At 38.7% G+C, this 17,630-nt stretch overlaps 1 protein-coding gene across 9 annotated transcripts in view; it reads left to right on the top strand.

Moving 5' to 3' along the window:
• Positions 1-17,630, top strand: part of RALGAPA2 (Ral GTPase activating protein catalytic subunit alpha 2) — a 136,921-nt gene that overhangs the window by 70,710 nt on the left and 48,581 nt on the right. For all 9 annotated transcript variants that reach the window (XR_008234687.1, XR_008234689.1, XR_008234688.1 and 6 more), the window contains 4 exons: positions 651-774; positions 1,841-1,996; positions 9,528-9,686; positions 14,912-15,039. Coding sequence is in view for 5 of the 9 variants with exons in the window: in XM_052783861.1 (XP_052639821.1) it covers positions 651-774; positions 1,841-1,996; positions 9,528-9,686; positions 14,912-15,039 (567 nt within the window). In the remaining 4 variants the exon portion in view is untranslated. The remainder of the gene's footprint in view (positions 1-650; positions 775-1,840; positions 1,997-9,527; positions 9,687-14,911; positions 15,040-17,630) is intronic.

The following is a 17,630-nucleotide window of genomic DNA, read 5'->3' as shown; positions in this document are numbered from 1 at the left end:
AAGGGATAATCTCCATACAACTGCTCTACAGCTGGGTAGTGGCAGAATAGTGTTCTGAATATTATATTTTATTTTTCATTACTTGACATATAGCTATTTGAAAAAATGTCTGCAGCATTGCAGAGTTCTGATTTTCTTGTATCCCAACAATTGTCATACCAAATCCACTCAGCTTGTTTTCAAAGAAGCTAATTGTCACTGTCAGCCTTGTAAAACTCAACCCAGGATCTGAAAGTTAATAATGTTTTTTTCTTTCTCATATATCATCATGCTATAATTAAAATTCTGTGGGTCAAATTATGCTCCTGTTAACACCTGTGCAATCTTACGGCTTTGGCAAGGTTGCACAGATGTAAGTGATTAACCCTGTAACTGAACTTGATCATCAGTTCTTTTACTCATGCAAGGAAGGAATAGACTCTGCTCTGCTCTCTGAACTGTGGTCTGCATTGTGGTCATGGGGGGAAAAAAATTGGTGAAAATGGATTTCTGCAACTGAAATTGAGTGATGTATTTGTGTGCATAAAAGAAATGGACATGTAGCGTTAAACATGGTCACCTGTTCATAGCTTTTTAAGTGCAGGTCATCTAAAAAATAATTTTGAGCTAAAACTTCTTTAACTTTCATTTCTTTTTATATCTAATTACAGCCGGGAAACTCACAAGATTGCAGTGTTTTACATTGCAGAAGGACAGGAGGACAAATGTTCAATACTGTCCAATGCAAGGGGAAGCCAGGCATATGAAGATTTTGTTGCTGGACTGGGCTGGGAGGTAATAGTCATAAATTTAGGCGAGCTAACGTACTTGATCCGAAGGCCTATGAAAATCAATGTAAGCTGGTTAAAATAGGTAAATGGAAAACAAACTGCTTATGTCACTGCATATTTTTTAATTCTCAAAAAAAAAAAGATAAATTTTTATACACACTAATATTTAGCAGTACTTAAAAGATCACCTTTTTAGCAGAATTCTGTAAATCCTCATGCTACTTAGGGATGAATGCATCCTTCCTGTTTCTGATGGACAGGTGGTGCTGCAGTGGACGTTTCTGCTTTCTGCATCATTAAGAGCTATAGCACAATCTTACCTTCATTTTAGCTCCTTTTAGCTCTTCATGTGGTCAGACCGCTCACCCAACCACAAGACTGCTTTACAAAGGACAAAAATGTTTTGTTTGAGTTTGCGTTGTTGAAATGGTGTGTCAGTAACCTAAATGACATGAACATTTATGTTTTTTGGAAATATATAGTAGCTGCATTTCATGTTTAAGGATTTAAGTGACACAAGGTCTACAGGGAGAGGTAGCATCCTCAGTTAGACTGATGCAGTTGGGAAAACAAACAAGCTTTTGGACACAAGCTTGTCTTTAGAGAGGCATTTCTTGTGGATAATCTTCTAGAGTAATTTCTTCTAAGGTTTTTCTTCTTGTACAAATCTTCAATTTCTTTTGCAGTTTTTCTGAATATTTATATTTTCTCTGCACTTTTTCTCGTGGTGTATGCTTTGAGTGGCCTTGCTAAGCCATTCATAGCTCTTAGAGCAGCTGCGCATGACAGAATGCTTTTGCTTCCTTGCTGTTGTTTGCTGGAAGGAAGGTAAAAAAGCCATATAGATAATGACTCAGTACCTAGTTAAGAGATGTTTACTTTTAGTAAATGTCAAGTACAGGAATGGGAAACAGACACATCTAATGCAAGGATCACAAACCTTTAGGGGAAGACTTCTCTTTCTCTGGGATAGCTACAGAATTCTAGAGTGGTAAATTCACCAAGTCTTGATATATAAATACTGATTATTCTTTCCAAATTTCTTCTAATTATGACTTTCAATCAATCAGGTTGATCTTTCAACACACGGTGGGTTTATGGGTGGCCTGCAGCGCAATGGCAGCACAGGACAAACGGCACCCTATTATGCTACCTCTACCGTGGAAATAATTTTTCATGTGTCTACAAGAATGCCATCAGATTCAGACGATTCACTGACCAAAAAGGTAAATAATTTGCTGTGTATTTCAAAACGTTGTCTGTAGTCTTCAAGTGCTTAAATTAGAGTTTAAATTGAAAACAGATTGTGCTAACCGGTCCTAGCAGGCCATCTTTGCTGTGCCACATGGTGCTCTGCAGCTAGATTATCTGAATTAAATGGCATCTAAATTCTGGATTCTGAAACACAATTAACATTTCCATGGTAGCCTCAAATACCACCATTAGTAATAATATTAGCAATAATTTCATTTGAATGTTGTCTGCCTGCCAAAACTGTTGTAGTTCGGTAGAACAAAACAACCAAATGCAGCATAATAAAACCTTACAGATGAATCGTCCAGCATGTTAACAGAAAAGAAAAGAAGTGAAAGAGAAGTGACAAGCATAGTTCCAAAAGCAGCCAGCTGATATTTAAAGCCATTATCCAGTTATTCACAATTCTGACAAGCAGACTCTGCTTCAAAGATGGCCGGAACCCAGCCCAAAATTTTGTTGGTATCAGTACTTAATCATTTGTCTTTCCTAACAAGGAGTGATTTGAGATTATGGTGCTTGCCAACTGCAGCTTAGAGGCGAAGAAGATTTTAGGTGCGTACCAAATCTTTGCCTTTTTAATTAGGATTGGCAACTTGTCCTACATAGGTTGTTAATGTGCGTTAATAATGCTACTACAGCCATCCAGTCTACCATGTGATACTATTGTGCTCTGAAAATTATCTATAAATATGTCACTGGGTGATTGTATTTGTTGTCCAGTTAGTTTCAAAACAACATGTGCTTTTCCTTGAAATAAAAAGGTGGAATTTCTGATTACCTGTCCTGAAAACTTGCCCAGCATTTAATAGTAAAGCTAGATCCTTTCTTTTTTATTGTGATATCTGTCATTAAAAAAAAAAAAAACAAAAAACAAACAAGAAAATTACATGTTTCGCTTTATGTATGCAACTCATTATCTTTGTATTAGTGGATTTACATGGCTATGGAAAAAAATGTTATCTGAGTACTTCAGGATCGAGAAGTAGGGCTGTGGTACATACTAAAAGGGTATATAGTCTCTATCACTTTACCAAGGTAGGACTATATGTATTTTTATTGTTCCTGGCTGGTATATATCTAGCTGCTAGTTAAAAAACTCCAGTGTTGAATGCTTTACAGTTTCCCTAGGCAATGTACTCCTATGCTCCACTTTTTGTACCATGAGAAAATTTCTTGTAGCATCTACTTTGCTTCAGTTTAAACCCATTTATTCTTACCATATTCCACATGGATATGGGGAACAGATCATTTTGCAGCAGACTTATTCATGTCTGAGAACTGCTGCCATGTCTTTCGCGGTCTTACTTTTCCTACACAAATGGTGGTCGTTTAGTCTAATCTTCCCTTGTAAGTCATACCTCCTGCATTTTATGGAAGAATAGCAAAGGCAGTGAAATATCATCTAGCTGTTGAGTAATACATCACCTGGGAGAGGAGAAAGCACAGTCAGAAAGAGCTACCACAAGGGGAAAAATGGGTTTTAATTGCAAACAGTATATTTTACTAATTCTCCTGATTCCTACCCATGTTAGGGATTAACACAGACATTGAGAGAGTCTGGTTATTCTTTTTAATTCTTCCCTACATTTGCTTTAAGAAAATGTTGGGTTTGTGAGAAAGAAAAAGCAAAAGCATTTAGTAGTTGCCAGCCTCCAAGTCTTGAAGTGCTAGGAAACAAGGCCAGCTACAGTATATACTATCCACAGAAAATACTGCAAAGTAATTGCTTTAAGACTTTAAAAAAAACCCCTTAAATCTGCTATAGGAATGGAACACTGCAGGGATCAAACTGCGTATTCCATAAAGAAGGACAAAGCTCTGAGCAATCTAATGGACCTCGGCATCTGGCCTCACTCTAAGTGGTGGGTTGGACCAGATGACTTCCAGAGGTCTTCTGTAATGTGTAATCTTCCATGGTTCGGTGCTTCTGCACAGAACAGTTTCATTTAATTTGTCACAGCTCTTTTGTAAGCAAGCATGTATTTCTGTGCAAATTAGCATCGACTTCTTAACAAATTTTATAAAACTGCAGCTAAGAGTGGAGGCAAGATGCATTTCAGAAGCACTGTAAGATTTCTGGAAGATTGATAGTTCTCCAGTTCTTTGAAAATGCTGATGGATGAACTAGCCTGCATTTGAAACCAGTGTTTTGAGCGTGAGTGTTGATCCAAACCATTTCTAAAGACAATATTAAACATCCTGCAAGAACTCTTATAACCCTAAAAGTGTCCATTTCTTGAAATTTCACTTGTGAACCTTAGCTGTGGAGGCTGCATACTGAAATACATAAAGGCAAGTACATTGATGCTCTAGCAGCAAAATTGCTCAGTCTGCAAAGTCCCATGTTGATTTTGGCAGCCTTTGCATGTGCAGACCACAACTGGCGTGTGTGCTTGAAAAGAAACACATGCCTGCCTGCAACATACTCTTAAACAAGAGGAAAATGTATTTATTTCCCACACCTGTTGATGCTGCAGTTACAAATTCTGCAATACCTGGTTAACAGAGTCATGATCAAATGCAGCGCTGCTTCTGAGACCATGGCAACTCTCAAGATCATCACAAGTATTTTAATACTTCCACTAGCTCACTGAACAGTTAGTGCATGCTGGGCTCAAGTCCTCACCTCAGATTATTGGGGCAATACGTCCAGGTTAAAAAGATTATTTTATATTTATTACTTCTTTGTGTCAGTGCTTCTTTTTTATAGCAGTGTGTGAGAGGAAGGCAGATTACGATGTTGTCTTTCAGTACCTGCTCCATGTTAATGTTTGCTGTGATAGAACTACATATGGTGTTAGAGGACAGTATTACTGGGAGGAGAAAATTTTATCATGTTGCCGACCAGGATGCAATGGGGGCCACAACTTTTTTTTTCTTGCCTTCCCCCTGCTTCCAACAGATAGGGTTGCATAGATTCTATCTGGGATATCTCTGAAATCTTTGTCATTTCTGTGGTTTCTTCTCTTCTTGTTTTGCCTACAGACAGGCAAAAAGAATTCAATACCAATCAGTGTGCTTGGCTTGCAAGCTCCAGAGCTGAACAGAAGGTCTTACCACCTGCTGGCCAAGGAAGTGGTACAGCAGGCCATAAATTCTGCGAGCTGGGGAATTAAGCAGATGCAGTAATTTTACTTAAATATGTTATTATGGTTCTTTATTTTTACTGAACACAAGAGGATAAATTCATTTCTGGTATAAATTCACAAGAGTAAGTGCATTTCCACTGAGGATGAACTTGGCCCCTCATTTTTGTGCAGTACAGTTATAATTTGCAGTTTGTATTCCTTTATTTGAAGTATATGCTGACATATTATATTGCTTATTCGGGGGTGGGGGGAGGAGAAAGGGAAAAAAAAAATCTCTCCAAATAAGTCTTAGCCCTGAAAGAAATCTTTTCTAGTGGAATAATCAAAATGCAGCTGATACGTTTTGCTGCTGTAGGGTTTAGGATCATTGGTTCTAAACTTTTTTTAATCTGTCTGTCTTGTGGCAAGAATGAAAATCAATCATAGTAACAGCATCCTAGTGTCCCCTGTCTTGTTCTACCTAAATTGTACTTAACAGTTTAAAAATGAGCTGCAAAATTTTTAAGTGATTTATTCCATCTTCTCCATTGTCATAGCAGAACTTTTTTGATTCAGAAATCTGGTTGCAACCCCATACTGAACTCTTGCTCCTTTGCTGCAGAAATTTGTTAGCTAGAGCTAGATTAGATTTTTAGCAGCTAATCTAACTGCTGTAGGGGTTTGCAAAGTGGGGACAGAGCTGTGCTATTGGATTTGTCCAATTCATTTGACTCCAGGACTATAATTGCACTTATGTCTTACAAGGCTTTTATAGCCTAGGGCTGGCGAGCAGCAGAAAAACAAATTGGCAGTGATACAGTAAGAGTGAAAGGGAATGAAAGGCACACATTATCAGTCTCCAGGCAGCACTGTTCTGGGAGGAAGTTTCTTGGTTAATTTACAAATAAAACTTAGATTTTAGGATGGGTACACTGTCAGCCAGACAATGGGGATGTCAGGCCCGACTGTTACTTAGCAAAAGTAGCAGCCATGCCTCCCCAAAAGCAGAAATTCTTCAGTCAAACAGACGACTCCTCTCTGGAGCCAGCTGGCTGTGTAATGCAATTAGCAGGGAAAGGAGGTCAGGCCATTAGGTGTGTACCGTGACCAGTGTCAGCGGCGGCGTGTTGCCTGGCAGGCAGCGTGCAGCCCAGCCGAAGCGGGGAGCCTTGAAAACTATTTGCTCAAGCAAAGGGGAGCAGCAGCGATGCTCGGCGAGCCTCCCAGCGCGGAGGCTGCCTGCTTCTGGAGCTGCTGGCTGCGCCTCGATGCCCAGATCAGGGCTGAGGAAACGCAGACCAGATATGATTAACGATGGCATGACGCACGTCAGAAGCGATACAGTGACCTGGCTGCCAGGCGCTGAATGCTCAGCGTAGCTGAGACATCAAGCCGTGGCTGTGTCTGAGCCCGTGCGGCTGAGAACGTATATATTTTGGTCATGTTAGGGAAGCTGCTTTTACGCGCAGGCTAAAAATTCATGCACTGTCAACTCACTTGAGGAGGAGAAGCAACGACAATTTCAAGAGCTGCCTTCCCTGAGCATTTGTAGAGAGATGGTTTGAGTCAGCAATAAGCCTAAAAAATCTGGCTACTCGCAGTTGAGTTGGTCTGTTGTTTGTTTTTGCTTTTTAATATTTATCTTATTTCCTGGCTGCTTTAGGATTTTTTTTAATGTATTTTTTTTTTTCCCCACCCCACGCATAGCTTGGGACTCTAGCTCCAAATGCATCGTCTGTTTTGCTTTGGACCCTTAAGCAAAACTTGCTAGTGTCCTGTAGGGTATTGAGTCGACCCCACAGCTTATATTTTGAATGAGTGATGCAGGAAAATAGCAGCTGGTTTGTTGTCACTGATAAGAGTATTATAATGTTGTTTATCAATGAAATTATCTTTCAAGAACAAATATTTTTGATTAATACCAATTTTATATTTGCAACATTATACCTTCTAAATGAGATGATTAAGGATGTATGACTTCAAAATGATGAGAGGTAGTAACTAAAGCTTTAAAATGAGTTACTAGCATGCGATGAGGATTGTAGCAAAGGTAGTAATTTATTATCATACGATGTTTGCAAGATTTTGAGCTCATAGCTATCACTTCCTGTCTCAAACAAGCACAGCAAGCCTCAGTTGATCTAACTTCTCCCTGTTTACTGAATTTTGTCCTCTTGGATGTGATACAAGCACAAGGTGTTTTGGGATTCTTCAGTATGAGAAGTATTTGATTATTATCAGAATAGTTCCTTGTGATTTAAAACGGTCTTTTGAGCAGTATTTGGACATACTTTGATTACTGGTTTTATAGTGGTATCTGCTATTTATCACTCCAAAAGCAATAGGAGGCAAGGCAGTACAGAGCCTTTTCTTCACAGTTTGTTTTTGTGGAAAAGAGAGCTGTGTTCAGTTTGTGAATTGCCCTGTGCAACTGGACAATTGCATCGCCTTACAGAATGCTGTTTCGATATTTATTTGTTGGGCTTTTTAAAGCAGAGGTTGCTAAACACCACCATTGTGGGCTTTCTCTGTGTTGCGAAGCTAGTGCCAGAACTCATTCTAGTATCAGGATGCGTTGGGTTCAGACTGATAAATTGTGGGTGCTGCTTACAAATACATTGCCGTTGGGCTGCTCTGAATACAGCTGGTGTGAGCTGGGTCCTTCCTTCGCTCAGCTTTCATAGCAAATTACAGCTCAGCTTCGGCTATGTGCGGAATAGCCTTGCCAAACACTTAGATCCTCAGTATGTGTAACCTGTTGTGCACAAAGTCTTGTAGCCAGACAGATTTCTGGTTTTTTTAAGACTAAACTTTACATCTTGCTTTTAATCACTTTTAAGGTGACCTAGCTGCATCTGTTCACAGAAAGCGAAATCAGGATTTTGTCGTACATGTAAATTACTGCTTAGTTTTATATGCATCAGTCTGCACTGTGATATTATCGACATAAGTATTTTCTTGGATGTTGTTTTCTTTTTACTGAGCAATTAAGAAAATACAAGAGAGTGCACAGAAATCAGGATGACCATGAGAACAGTAATTTGCACTAATTTTGTGCACACATATAAAGCTCTAGTAATGGTATTGTTAATGGTTCCATGATTTTATAAGACACAAATGTTGTATTTTCTTCAGACAGAACTAAAAACGTCTTTTATTCGTGGGTGTAAATAAAATATGACTCTTATCTTCCATTTCATTTAAAATAAACTGAGAATCTAAGTCACTCTGTGAACTTAGCTTTATTTTACTCTGCTAGAATATAAACTGTAAGCTAAGTTCATAGTTTTAACTTTTTGATTCTCATAATGTATTGTGTTTTTGCCATGTTTCTCTTACAGCTAGGGTACAGTTTGCCACCCAATATGTAGGAGTGAAAGTCTTCACTTTTAAAGGCGCTACCTGGTTCTGAAGAGGGAAAATTCAGTGGTACGATATAGGCTGATACAAGGCGTGTTGAGATTACATAGTTGTTATTTACCAATGAAAATCATGACCTTTTTCTTTTCCTTCCTGCTCCCCCCGCACAGAGACAGTGAAGAAGGCAGAGCTTCGTTTTGGCTTCTTTGTTAGGTCTATTGTGCACATTGTTCCAGGGGCTAGCACCAAATTGGGGGGGGGGGGGGGGGGGGGTGTCGTCTTTTAAGCTTTAAGTGGGACTTAAATTCTCTTTATGCTTTGGGCTGGCATTCTGCATGTGGATTAAATTTTAACTTTAAAGCTTACAGTTGAAACTATTGTGCGTAGCTTGTACACGATTGCCAAATACTTTTTGCCATCTGTTAGATCACCTCCAGTTCCTCCAATAACAAAGCAAACGCACAGGCTTTCAGATGCTTTTTGTATATGTCACATTTAAATCTTACCCATATTTTATGCAACTCTGCTCCAAATAAAAAGGAAACTCCCACAGTATTTCTCATTCTCCTCTAATTCAAATTGCCCAGATATTTTGCTTACATTTTCAAACAAAAGTCCTCTCCAGACAAAGTCAGCAAGGAGATATTTGTGATACAATAAATTCAGTAATAGTGGTTCATGATGGAAAGTTTCTTGACATCCTGAGTCAAGGCATTTCATATTTCTGTGACAGCTACTTTGTTTTAGCTGGGATGTGATGTTCTGTTGGTTGACATTTTGTTCTAGTAATTCAGATTTCCATCTTAAATTATTGTAGGTAATGTACATTTACATATTGTGCTAATGGCTAGTTTGATAATTACTTAATTAAGCCATCTGACAACAATGTGTTCTGAATGAAGCGAATTATTTAGCTGATCTTTTCATGAGCAACTGGAGAAAAACAATATTTTAACTTTTTCTGTAATGAAATATTTCTACTATTGAGCATTGTAATTCAATTTGTAAGCCATGACCCCTCATAAACTGTTGTTATCACTCTGATTAATAAAGAGCCAATTTGCTGTTGCAGCTTCGTCACTTGGGAAATGATGAGGTTCACATCGTCTGGTCTGAACACACCAGGAACTACCGCAGAGGCATTATACCAACAGATTTTGGAGATGTTTTAATTGTTATTTATCCAATGAAGAATCACATGTTTTTCATAGAGATAATGAAGAAACCGGAGGTATGTTTTGACTGCTTTATTGGATCTATCACGTGTGTTATGCAAGTGACCAACAGTTTTGTTGCTTAAATAAAGCTCAGTGTTTTAGAGTTTGGGGTTTTTTTACCCCAGCAAATATGAAATATAGTCTGTCCATCTCAGTTTAGAAGTATGCTGAGCAGTGAAGTTTTATTGTAAAACTAGAATTATTAATAGCGATTGAAATGGCTACTAATTAATTTTATATTCATGCATAGCACTTAAAGAAATGTTTCAGAATTCTCAACCCATAAGAGTTATTGTACAAAGACCAATGTTTAAAATAATTGTGAATTTCCAATGCGAGGCAATAAAAGCAAAGTAATAAAGATGTAAGTTCCTCACTTGCTATTAATTCATCCCATACATCGTGGTTACTGTTGTGCATATGGTACCATGCATAACCTGACATATTTTTGAGACCGTCATCATAATCTGACTCAGTGGGATGATGTAGGCATTGGATATCCTTACATAAAACAAACTATTTGAGGTTTAGTATTTTCTATTTAAGTCATTGTTATGCAACCACATTTTTGACATTTTTTGAAAAAATGGATTTTTTTTTTCTTTGCAAACTGTCAGGTGTGTGTATGTACATCTGTGCATATGTATAAAAAAGCTACTTTAATAAATTTTGGTCTGGTACATTATGGATGCAAAAATGTATATAAAATACTCTTTATGAAAGTCATCAGCTTGATAAATACCATTTCCCTTATATGAGGGACAATATTTGTCCAAGAGAATAACCAGCTGTGGAAAAATGCATACATCAGATGACATATTTGCCAGCTGTATACAATATTTTTTGAGTTGTGAATGGTGGAGCTATTATATATTAACAACCAGTGGTTTGCCAGTAGACATTTCAAACTTGAAAATTTTTTATAAATTGAAATAGTGTGTTTTTTTCCTACACCTGATTTTGAGCTCTGCAATTCTTGGGAATTTTAGCGTTCCATCAGGAAAATAAAAATTTAGTGTTATGAACATGCTTGAAAATTCTGTGAACCAATCAAAAAAAGCAATGTCATCTTACATATTAGTCAAAAATACCCAACGGGCAGAAAGAAAAATAGCTAACTGGAAATTTAGTGTTATCCCTACATTTAAAGTACAAACCATTACAATGTAATAAAATTAATCCAGACATTTCCAGGGCAAGTGTGGCTGACCTTTTGTTCACCAGCTACTGACCCCAGGGTGAATGAAAGAGGCTTGCAGAGAGAAATGTCTGTTGTTTGGCTTCAGTCCCTGGTATTTAAATTGCATTCCCTAATCAAATGAAAAGGCTGTCCTCTCTATCAGGTTACAGAATCCATGGCAACATTTGGCCTTTTATATACATAATGTTAGCCTTTTTGTTTGCATCTAAGTAGAGACACCTGGAGCAATGTTAACATTAACCGATTTAGCATTAATAGCTTCATTATATAAGAATTTCTGATCAGATAGCTGTTACTTTTGTTATATTGCTTCAGCTTGTATTGTTTTCATTTTTTATCTCCCTGCTTGGCAACCGGGCAATGATTTGCAAATTTTTTTTGTCTTGATTAATTAAGCAATATAATTATCAGGAACCGTGATGCAGTCTTTGCTTGACAAAGCTTCTGAGAGAAGACAATAGTAAGTCTGTTAGTGTGAATGCATTCCACGCGTCACAGATGCATGAGGATATTCTGAACAATGAGACGAAAAGCTGCCTGCAAAAGAGGACAAAGAATGCCAGGCAGACTCTACACACTGCACATACCGCCAGGGACATACTGCGGGTTCCCTGGGACACAGATGCCTCGTTAGATTGCAGCTAGTCATCAGAGATTAATTCTCAGCCATTTGGTACAATAATTTACCCATTCCCCACTCTTTTAACTAGTGCTGCTTGCTATAGAGGGGAAGTCTTTGTGCTCAAAAGGTTTATTTAACCTTGCCTACTTTTACTGCGTGCAACAGAAATAATTATTTTTTTCTTGGAAATTGTAATGAAGCAGGTGTTTGAAATGGGCTGAATATTAATTTTTGCTTCATGGATAACTTGCACTGACATTTGGAGTACTCAAGGAAGGGGATATTTACTTTTTTTTTTTTTTTTAATTTATTCCTGTCAAAGCATAATATATTTTTTGTAACCGTTCAAAACACTGTTTTCCTCAAATGGGTATTTAATACCAACTTACAGAAAAGTACCGAGCAGGGAGCATGTCCCTGTGCATTCAGCTTGTCTTCCCCCTTGAACTCCTCGTTAAGGCAGAGCCCCCTGTACAGATGGAAGCTGACGATATGCAAGTTCCATTGACTTTAATGACCCTCGGCGTGGCCGGTAGATCTGCTTGGGAATTAATAATTCCGAGCTTTGTGTCCACGCAGGCGTATGGTCTGGCTGTGTGTGCTCCTTGTATCGCAGCGGGCTCTGGCAGACCCTGAGCCTGCCGGGGAGCCGTGAGGCCTGCTGGCTCCACTGCTGCTGCTGTAAGGCAGGGCAGCGACGCCTTTGCAGGTCTCCAGAGGGCTAGCCCCACACATCGAAAAGCTATGAACCGATTTGGGGAAATACTGCTCTTGGTTCTGGTTTCCTGTGGGTTACACTTGTTTTTCTTTGGTTAGGTAAAATCAAGTAGCTCTTACACAAAGTCACTTCCATCCTTTGAGTTACTTTCTTTTTCTGTCTGCCAGTGTATGCCAACTTTGGGTCATGAAAAATGTGTACTTTTTGACAAAACTTGTGCCTGGGATATAGTTCTTGAAATAATCTGATTATTTGAAACATGCTTGACAAAAGCATGTTTCCCAATCTCATGAAGATCATGCCAAAGAGCACCCACTGCACTCTTATCTCTACACTGTGGGGACAGAGTTCAGGGATGGTAAGGAAGGCTCTCAGTTTTTAGGGTCCAGCTTGAATTAGCCTACTTTTCTGTTTGAAAGAAATTTTATAGTACAGAAAAGTACAATTTATTGGAGTATGATGATTAAACTTTCAGAGAAAGCAATTATTGAACTTTTTTTTTTAAATGTCAGATTGGAGATATTTTTGATAAATTTGCTGGAGGGTGCCCACTGAAAGATTTTTTTCAATGTGAGCGTATGGATATATGTGTATGTATTTATATACACACATATACAAGGTGTATAAAATATACATACCTTGTCTGTATTTTAAGTATATAAACTCTGTAATACTGTGTTAAGAAAATCTACCATACTCCCTAGACTCCAGGTGGTTTTGAAACAGTGAAACCAAGTCCTGTAAGCAAAGATTGCTTGTCAAAAAGCCTGACAATCAATTTCCCTGTACAGTAGCGTATATAAGTGCTAATCTGACTTTAAATATCTGGTATTTGTATGTTGGTATAATTTTAATACTTGTATGTACTTAACCTCCCTATTTGTACTTACAAAAAAAATACAGTTTTACATTTTTTTTTCTCCTTTTGTCAATACTTGTAAACAGAGTACGTGTTAAAAATTTCACTTAGAAATGTTATTGCTTAAAGAGGGAAATCTAGATGCTCTAGAACATTATCACTTTGGTGGCATAGATTTTCTTCCTGTCACCTTTCTTTCCAACTGCCTAGATAGTAATGCTAGCATAAAAAAAAAAAAGGTAAACCCACTATGGAAACATTTTACACTAATCTATTTTTGGGGGGGTGGGTAATTATTTTAAGTAAAGGAATGACAAAATAACTGTGAAAAGACAGCTGTCATTTGCAGATGTTATATTAAACCCAAATTTCTTCTGTAATTCATTGCCACTTCTAATTAGAGGAATTCCCTAGATGCAGGGGATTTATATTATTCCCTTTGTCCATTTATTGAATGACTGTCACAGTCACCCACAAGCAGTTGCAGAAGAATAATAGAGGGTATTTATTTATGTGATAAGCCTCTGTACAGATGGAAAAAATCCATAGCTTAAATATTGATAATTGCTGCTAGCTTCTGTCTAGGGTTTTGGTTGGGGTTTTTTTCATTTTGAGTTTGTGAAAGGGAAATGAATTTGGCTACTTGTAAATACTAAAATTTATTATATATTTAAACATTAAAATTTTCTGGGTTTGACATGGCAAAGTCTGTTATGCGTATGCAATTCTGGACATTTTTCACTTTTATAAAGTGTCTCTCTTACCTAGTATAGCCTTTATCTGAAGAGCTATATGCCACCAAATGACATTATATGGTGGTTTCCTCTGGAGGTAACCCTGAAGAAGCAGTGTTTTAACACCTTGACATGCTATGCTGGGATAGACCTGTTTGTGCCTGTCCCAGCCCTGTTTATGGGGGACTGCCTCTGAGAGGTGGTAGTTTTCCTCCATCTCCTCTGCTTTCCACAGACCTCATTGTCTTGGATCAGCTCAATTATTATTTTTTTTCCTTCAGTGAAGTCCATGGAAGGAGTTTACAGAGGATTATCTGAAACAAATACTTCTTTGCAAAAACTCCTGCCAATGTCTGATTCAGCCAGTGAATCAGGGTCTCCTGTTGGGATGCAAGACAGAAAACAGCTCTTAATATCTACTCAAAATGGAATATCGATTGCGAATTTTGTTCCTACACATAACAAGCTCATGTTTACCCAGTTGAATATTCTATGAAATGTGCATGTACATGTAAAGTATGCTGATGGCAATTATGGAAGATTTAAAAAATTAAAATAAAAAATTGGGGAATTAATATCACACTGATAGTTTCAGTGTGGAAAACAATGTGGTCATACCATTTTACGGCAAAATAATGTACTGGTCTTCTGTAGTGGGTCTGATGCTTATTATTCCAAACATCAATAATACAATGCAACATACAGTATGTTGTGCTAGCAAGGGTACCACCCGACTGACCGTGCTGTCCTGGGTGGCAATGGCCCTGCAGCTACAGCCCGTGGAGGTGGTTTGTTTCTGTGTTGTTCTGCTGTACTTGGAGGAATCTCTTTGTGCCCATGATCTAGAGGGGAGACCTAGAGCAAGCTAACACTTGTAAAGTAACCAAATCACTTCACTGTCTAGAGCAGGGCAGTGTGAAACTTGCCTCCTCTTGCCTCCCTGGCGCCTTTCTCAAGCAGCAGATGCCTTGCTGTGAAAATCCCCTAGGATTCGGGCATGTTGTTTCTGTTTGTGATTTTGGAAGTTGCTCCTGTGCTCTACACTAACCTTTCAGCTTAAGTTGGCTCGGCTTTATGTGTGTTGTTTTTATTTCGGGGTCCACAGGTGCCATTTTTTGGTCCTCTCTTCGATGGAGCAATCGTGACTGCAAAACTGCTGCCAAGCCTCATATGTGCCACGTGCATCAATGCCAGCAGAGCCGTCAAGTCACTCATCCCGCTCTACCAGAGCTTGTATCCTTTCTTCTTGCTGGGACAAGGCTCCTCTTGGTAGGGTTTTTACTTCTGAATGTTCCTCTGCGGAGAGGTAAGCTTTAATGAAAATCTTTTCCATTTGATTTTATTGGAAAAGGTCAAAACTTTCTTCGCATCAAGCTCAATGTTTTCAGTTGTTCACACCCAGTTGCCATCCAGTGTTTTAAAAGTAAGGTCATAATGTCCAAGAGTGTTCTCACCAGCAGCTTCAGTCTCACTAGTGGTGGACTTGGACTTTAACACTGATACTTTGAACTGTAAGTAATGATAGTACTCAATTTTCTTTCACGCTAATAGAAGTTATCTACAGTGTGTATTAGGCTAATACACAGAGCTCAGTTGTATTCCTATCTTACGCAAAGTAGTCATCCAATTGACTTTACTTGGACTCATTACATTAATAAGGCAGATGGGGTTTGGCCTCAGATATGGATGTTTCGGTTCCCGAATTCCAGTTTCATTCCAGCCACGTCTGTATTTGGGCATTTTCAGAACATATTTTCCAACAGGTGCTGGAAAATAACTAGATGGTATGCTTCTCTGTTACAGGAATTGTAGCATAGACTTTTATTCTTGTGTGGTATACAGACTAATGTTATTACTTGTTTTCACTTACTCTAGGGTTTTCTCATAATGCCATAATTATGCTAGAAACATTTTATAGCTTGTTTTGTTAATCATATCACTTATCTCCGGACCAACACTCAGTGCACTTTGTTTTCTTTGGGGAGCTTTTGATTTGGGTGTTTTTCTAACCATATGACTTTGAGAAAGAGTTTGTAAATGTAATGTTTTTGATCTTTGAAAGGACATTGATTAAGTAGTTTGAGACGCACATTTTTAAAACTCAAAATATCCTCAAAATACTGTTTTTTTTAAAAAGGCTAAATTTTATCCAGTATCCTTTGCAAAAGTCATCAGAAAATAAAAGTAGCATTGTTGATAAATAAATTTGTATTTTATTAACTTTGTTCTGTACTTATTTTAAAACAAAGGCAGTTGGTGGTTGTTGCATGAGCAGTTGAATGCAATACCATCAGCTGCAAAACCGTGGTAGTACCTAACAGATGATTCAAAACTTGCCGAGTTTTCCACTTTGTTTCATGAGAGAAATCTAGCTAATTACTAAAATTCTTCTATGCAGAATTTAACTTAATCCATCTGCTTGCATAGTCACTGTATAATAATAAAATAGCAGTATAGTAAAATTAACATAAGTAACAGCAGTTACAAGAATGAAGAGATCCTGTTGCCTCTTACCGCTATCCCAGCACCTCGCTCCCTGTCAGAGTCCTCTGATTCCCGATCCTGCTCATCTTTTGGCTTTCAGCATTTTGTGAGCAAACAGCGCTCACCAGCCTGCTGTGCTCCTGCTTTCTAACAGGGTCTCTCTCTGGGTCCCTTCTTGTCCCCGGGGAAACATGAGCAGCACAAATATGATAGCACATGCTACTTCTCGGCATATGTTTGAGGTCTAGCTGAAACAGCATCTGTCCCTGGATTCTTTTCTTCCTTTTTTTGTGCCTGCTTTTGCACCAGCGATATCTGTAGTGAATCAACTGCCACTTGTCTGTTTGATAAATGAAAGTGGATTGAGAAACTTCTGAAACTGGACAAAGATAATGTGGTGGGAAGATCCCATCAGGATGACACTGGAGTGGGAGACAAAGCTATCTGTAACTTTTACTATGGATAATGAAACAGTTTTAGATGTACTAAAATTCTTAATGAGCCAGCAATTGGAATGTAAATGTATAGATGTGTAAAGCTGGTGTTTGAACCTGTCCAATGCAGTAACGCTGCTTTGTAGCTCCCAAAGGGTGCACGCGCAGTGAATGACTTTGCTCTGGCGTTTGCTTTGATAACTGCTACAAGGAGAACAGGAGGAAAGCAGATCCAGCAATTTAAAGAGTAAATGAAAGAGTTTAGTAACTTTGTCAGACTGGAGATAACTCAAAGGTGAAATAACTCAAAAAATTTCAATAGAAGGCAGAAATAAAAAGCAATAATCCTGGAAAAGTAACAGATGATGTTTGGCAGCGCATTAGACGTAACCTTGTGGTTCGGGTGAGTACAGAAAAGCTTGCCTAAGGCAGAGCTGAGGAGTGGTCTGCCACTTCTGCTTGTCACACAGGTCATGTTAAAAGTCAGCACCCACAGTAAGGGTTAGTAGCTAAAAACTTTCTCAAGTGTGGTTAGAAATGGATTGAAGGCTTCACCTGGTGTAAATGGTTGAATGGCAAGAAGGCACCGAGCCTGTGGTGCTGGTGTTGGAGCAGTGGCAGGGTGTGAAATACCTGCTGGGACGCTGCTCCAAGTGGAGCAGAGCCCTTACCCCTGCTCCTGCCTGGCAAGGAGCTGGTGCGGTGTGCCGGGTCGCGTGCCGGGGAGCTGGGGCAGCGTCTTGCCAGTAGTGACAGCTGAAGTCACTTGTTGGAAAGTCTGTAAACTCTGGTTACAGCTGCACTTGTCAGGGGCTTTAGGGGAAGTGTAATCAGCCACAGAGATTAATTTGCATCTCAATTAGGAAAGAGTCAGGAGGAAGCATAGGGTCTGTTGCTGGAAGGTTG

This window comes from Harpia harpyja, chromosome 4 (genome assembly GCF_026419915.1).
Source record: "Harpia harpyja isolate bHarHar1 chromosome 4, bHarHar1 primary haplotype, whole genome shotgun sequence".
Classification (NCBI taxonomy): Eukaryota; Metazoa; Chordata; class Aves; order Accipitriformes; family Accipitridae; genus Harpia; species Harpia harpyja.
Note: the sequence above shows the minus strand (reverse complement) of the source record. Positions and strands in the feature narration are given on the sequence as shown.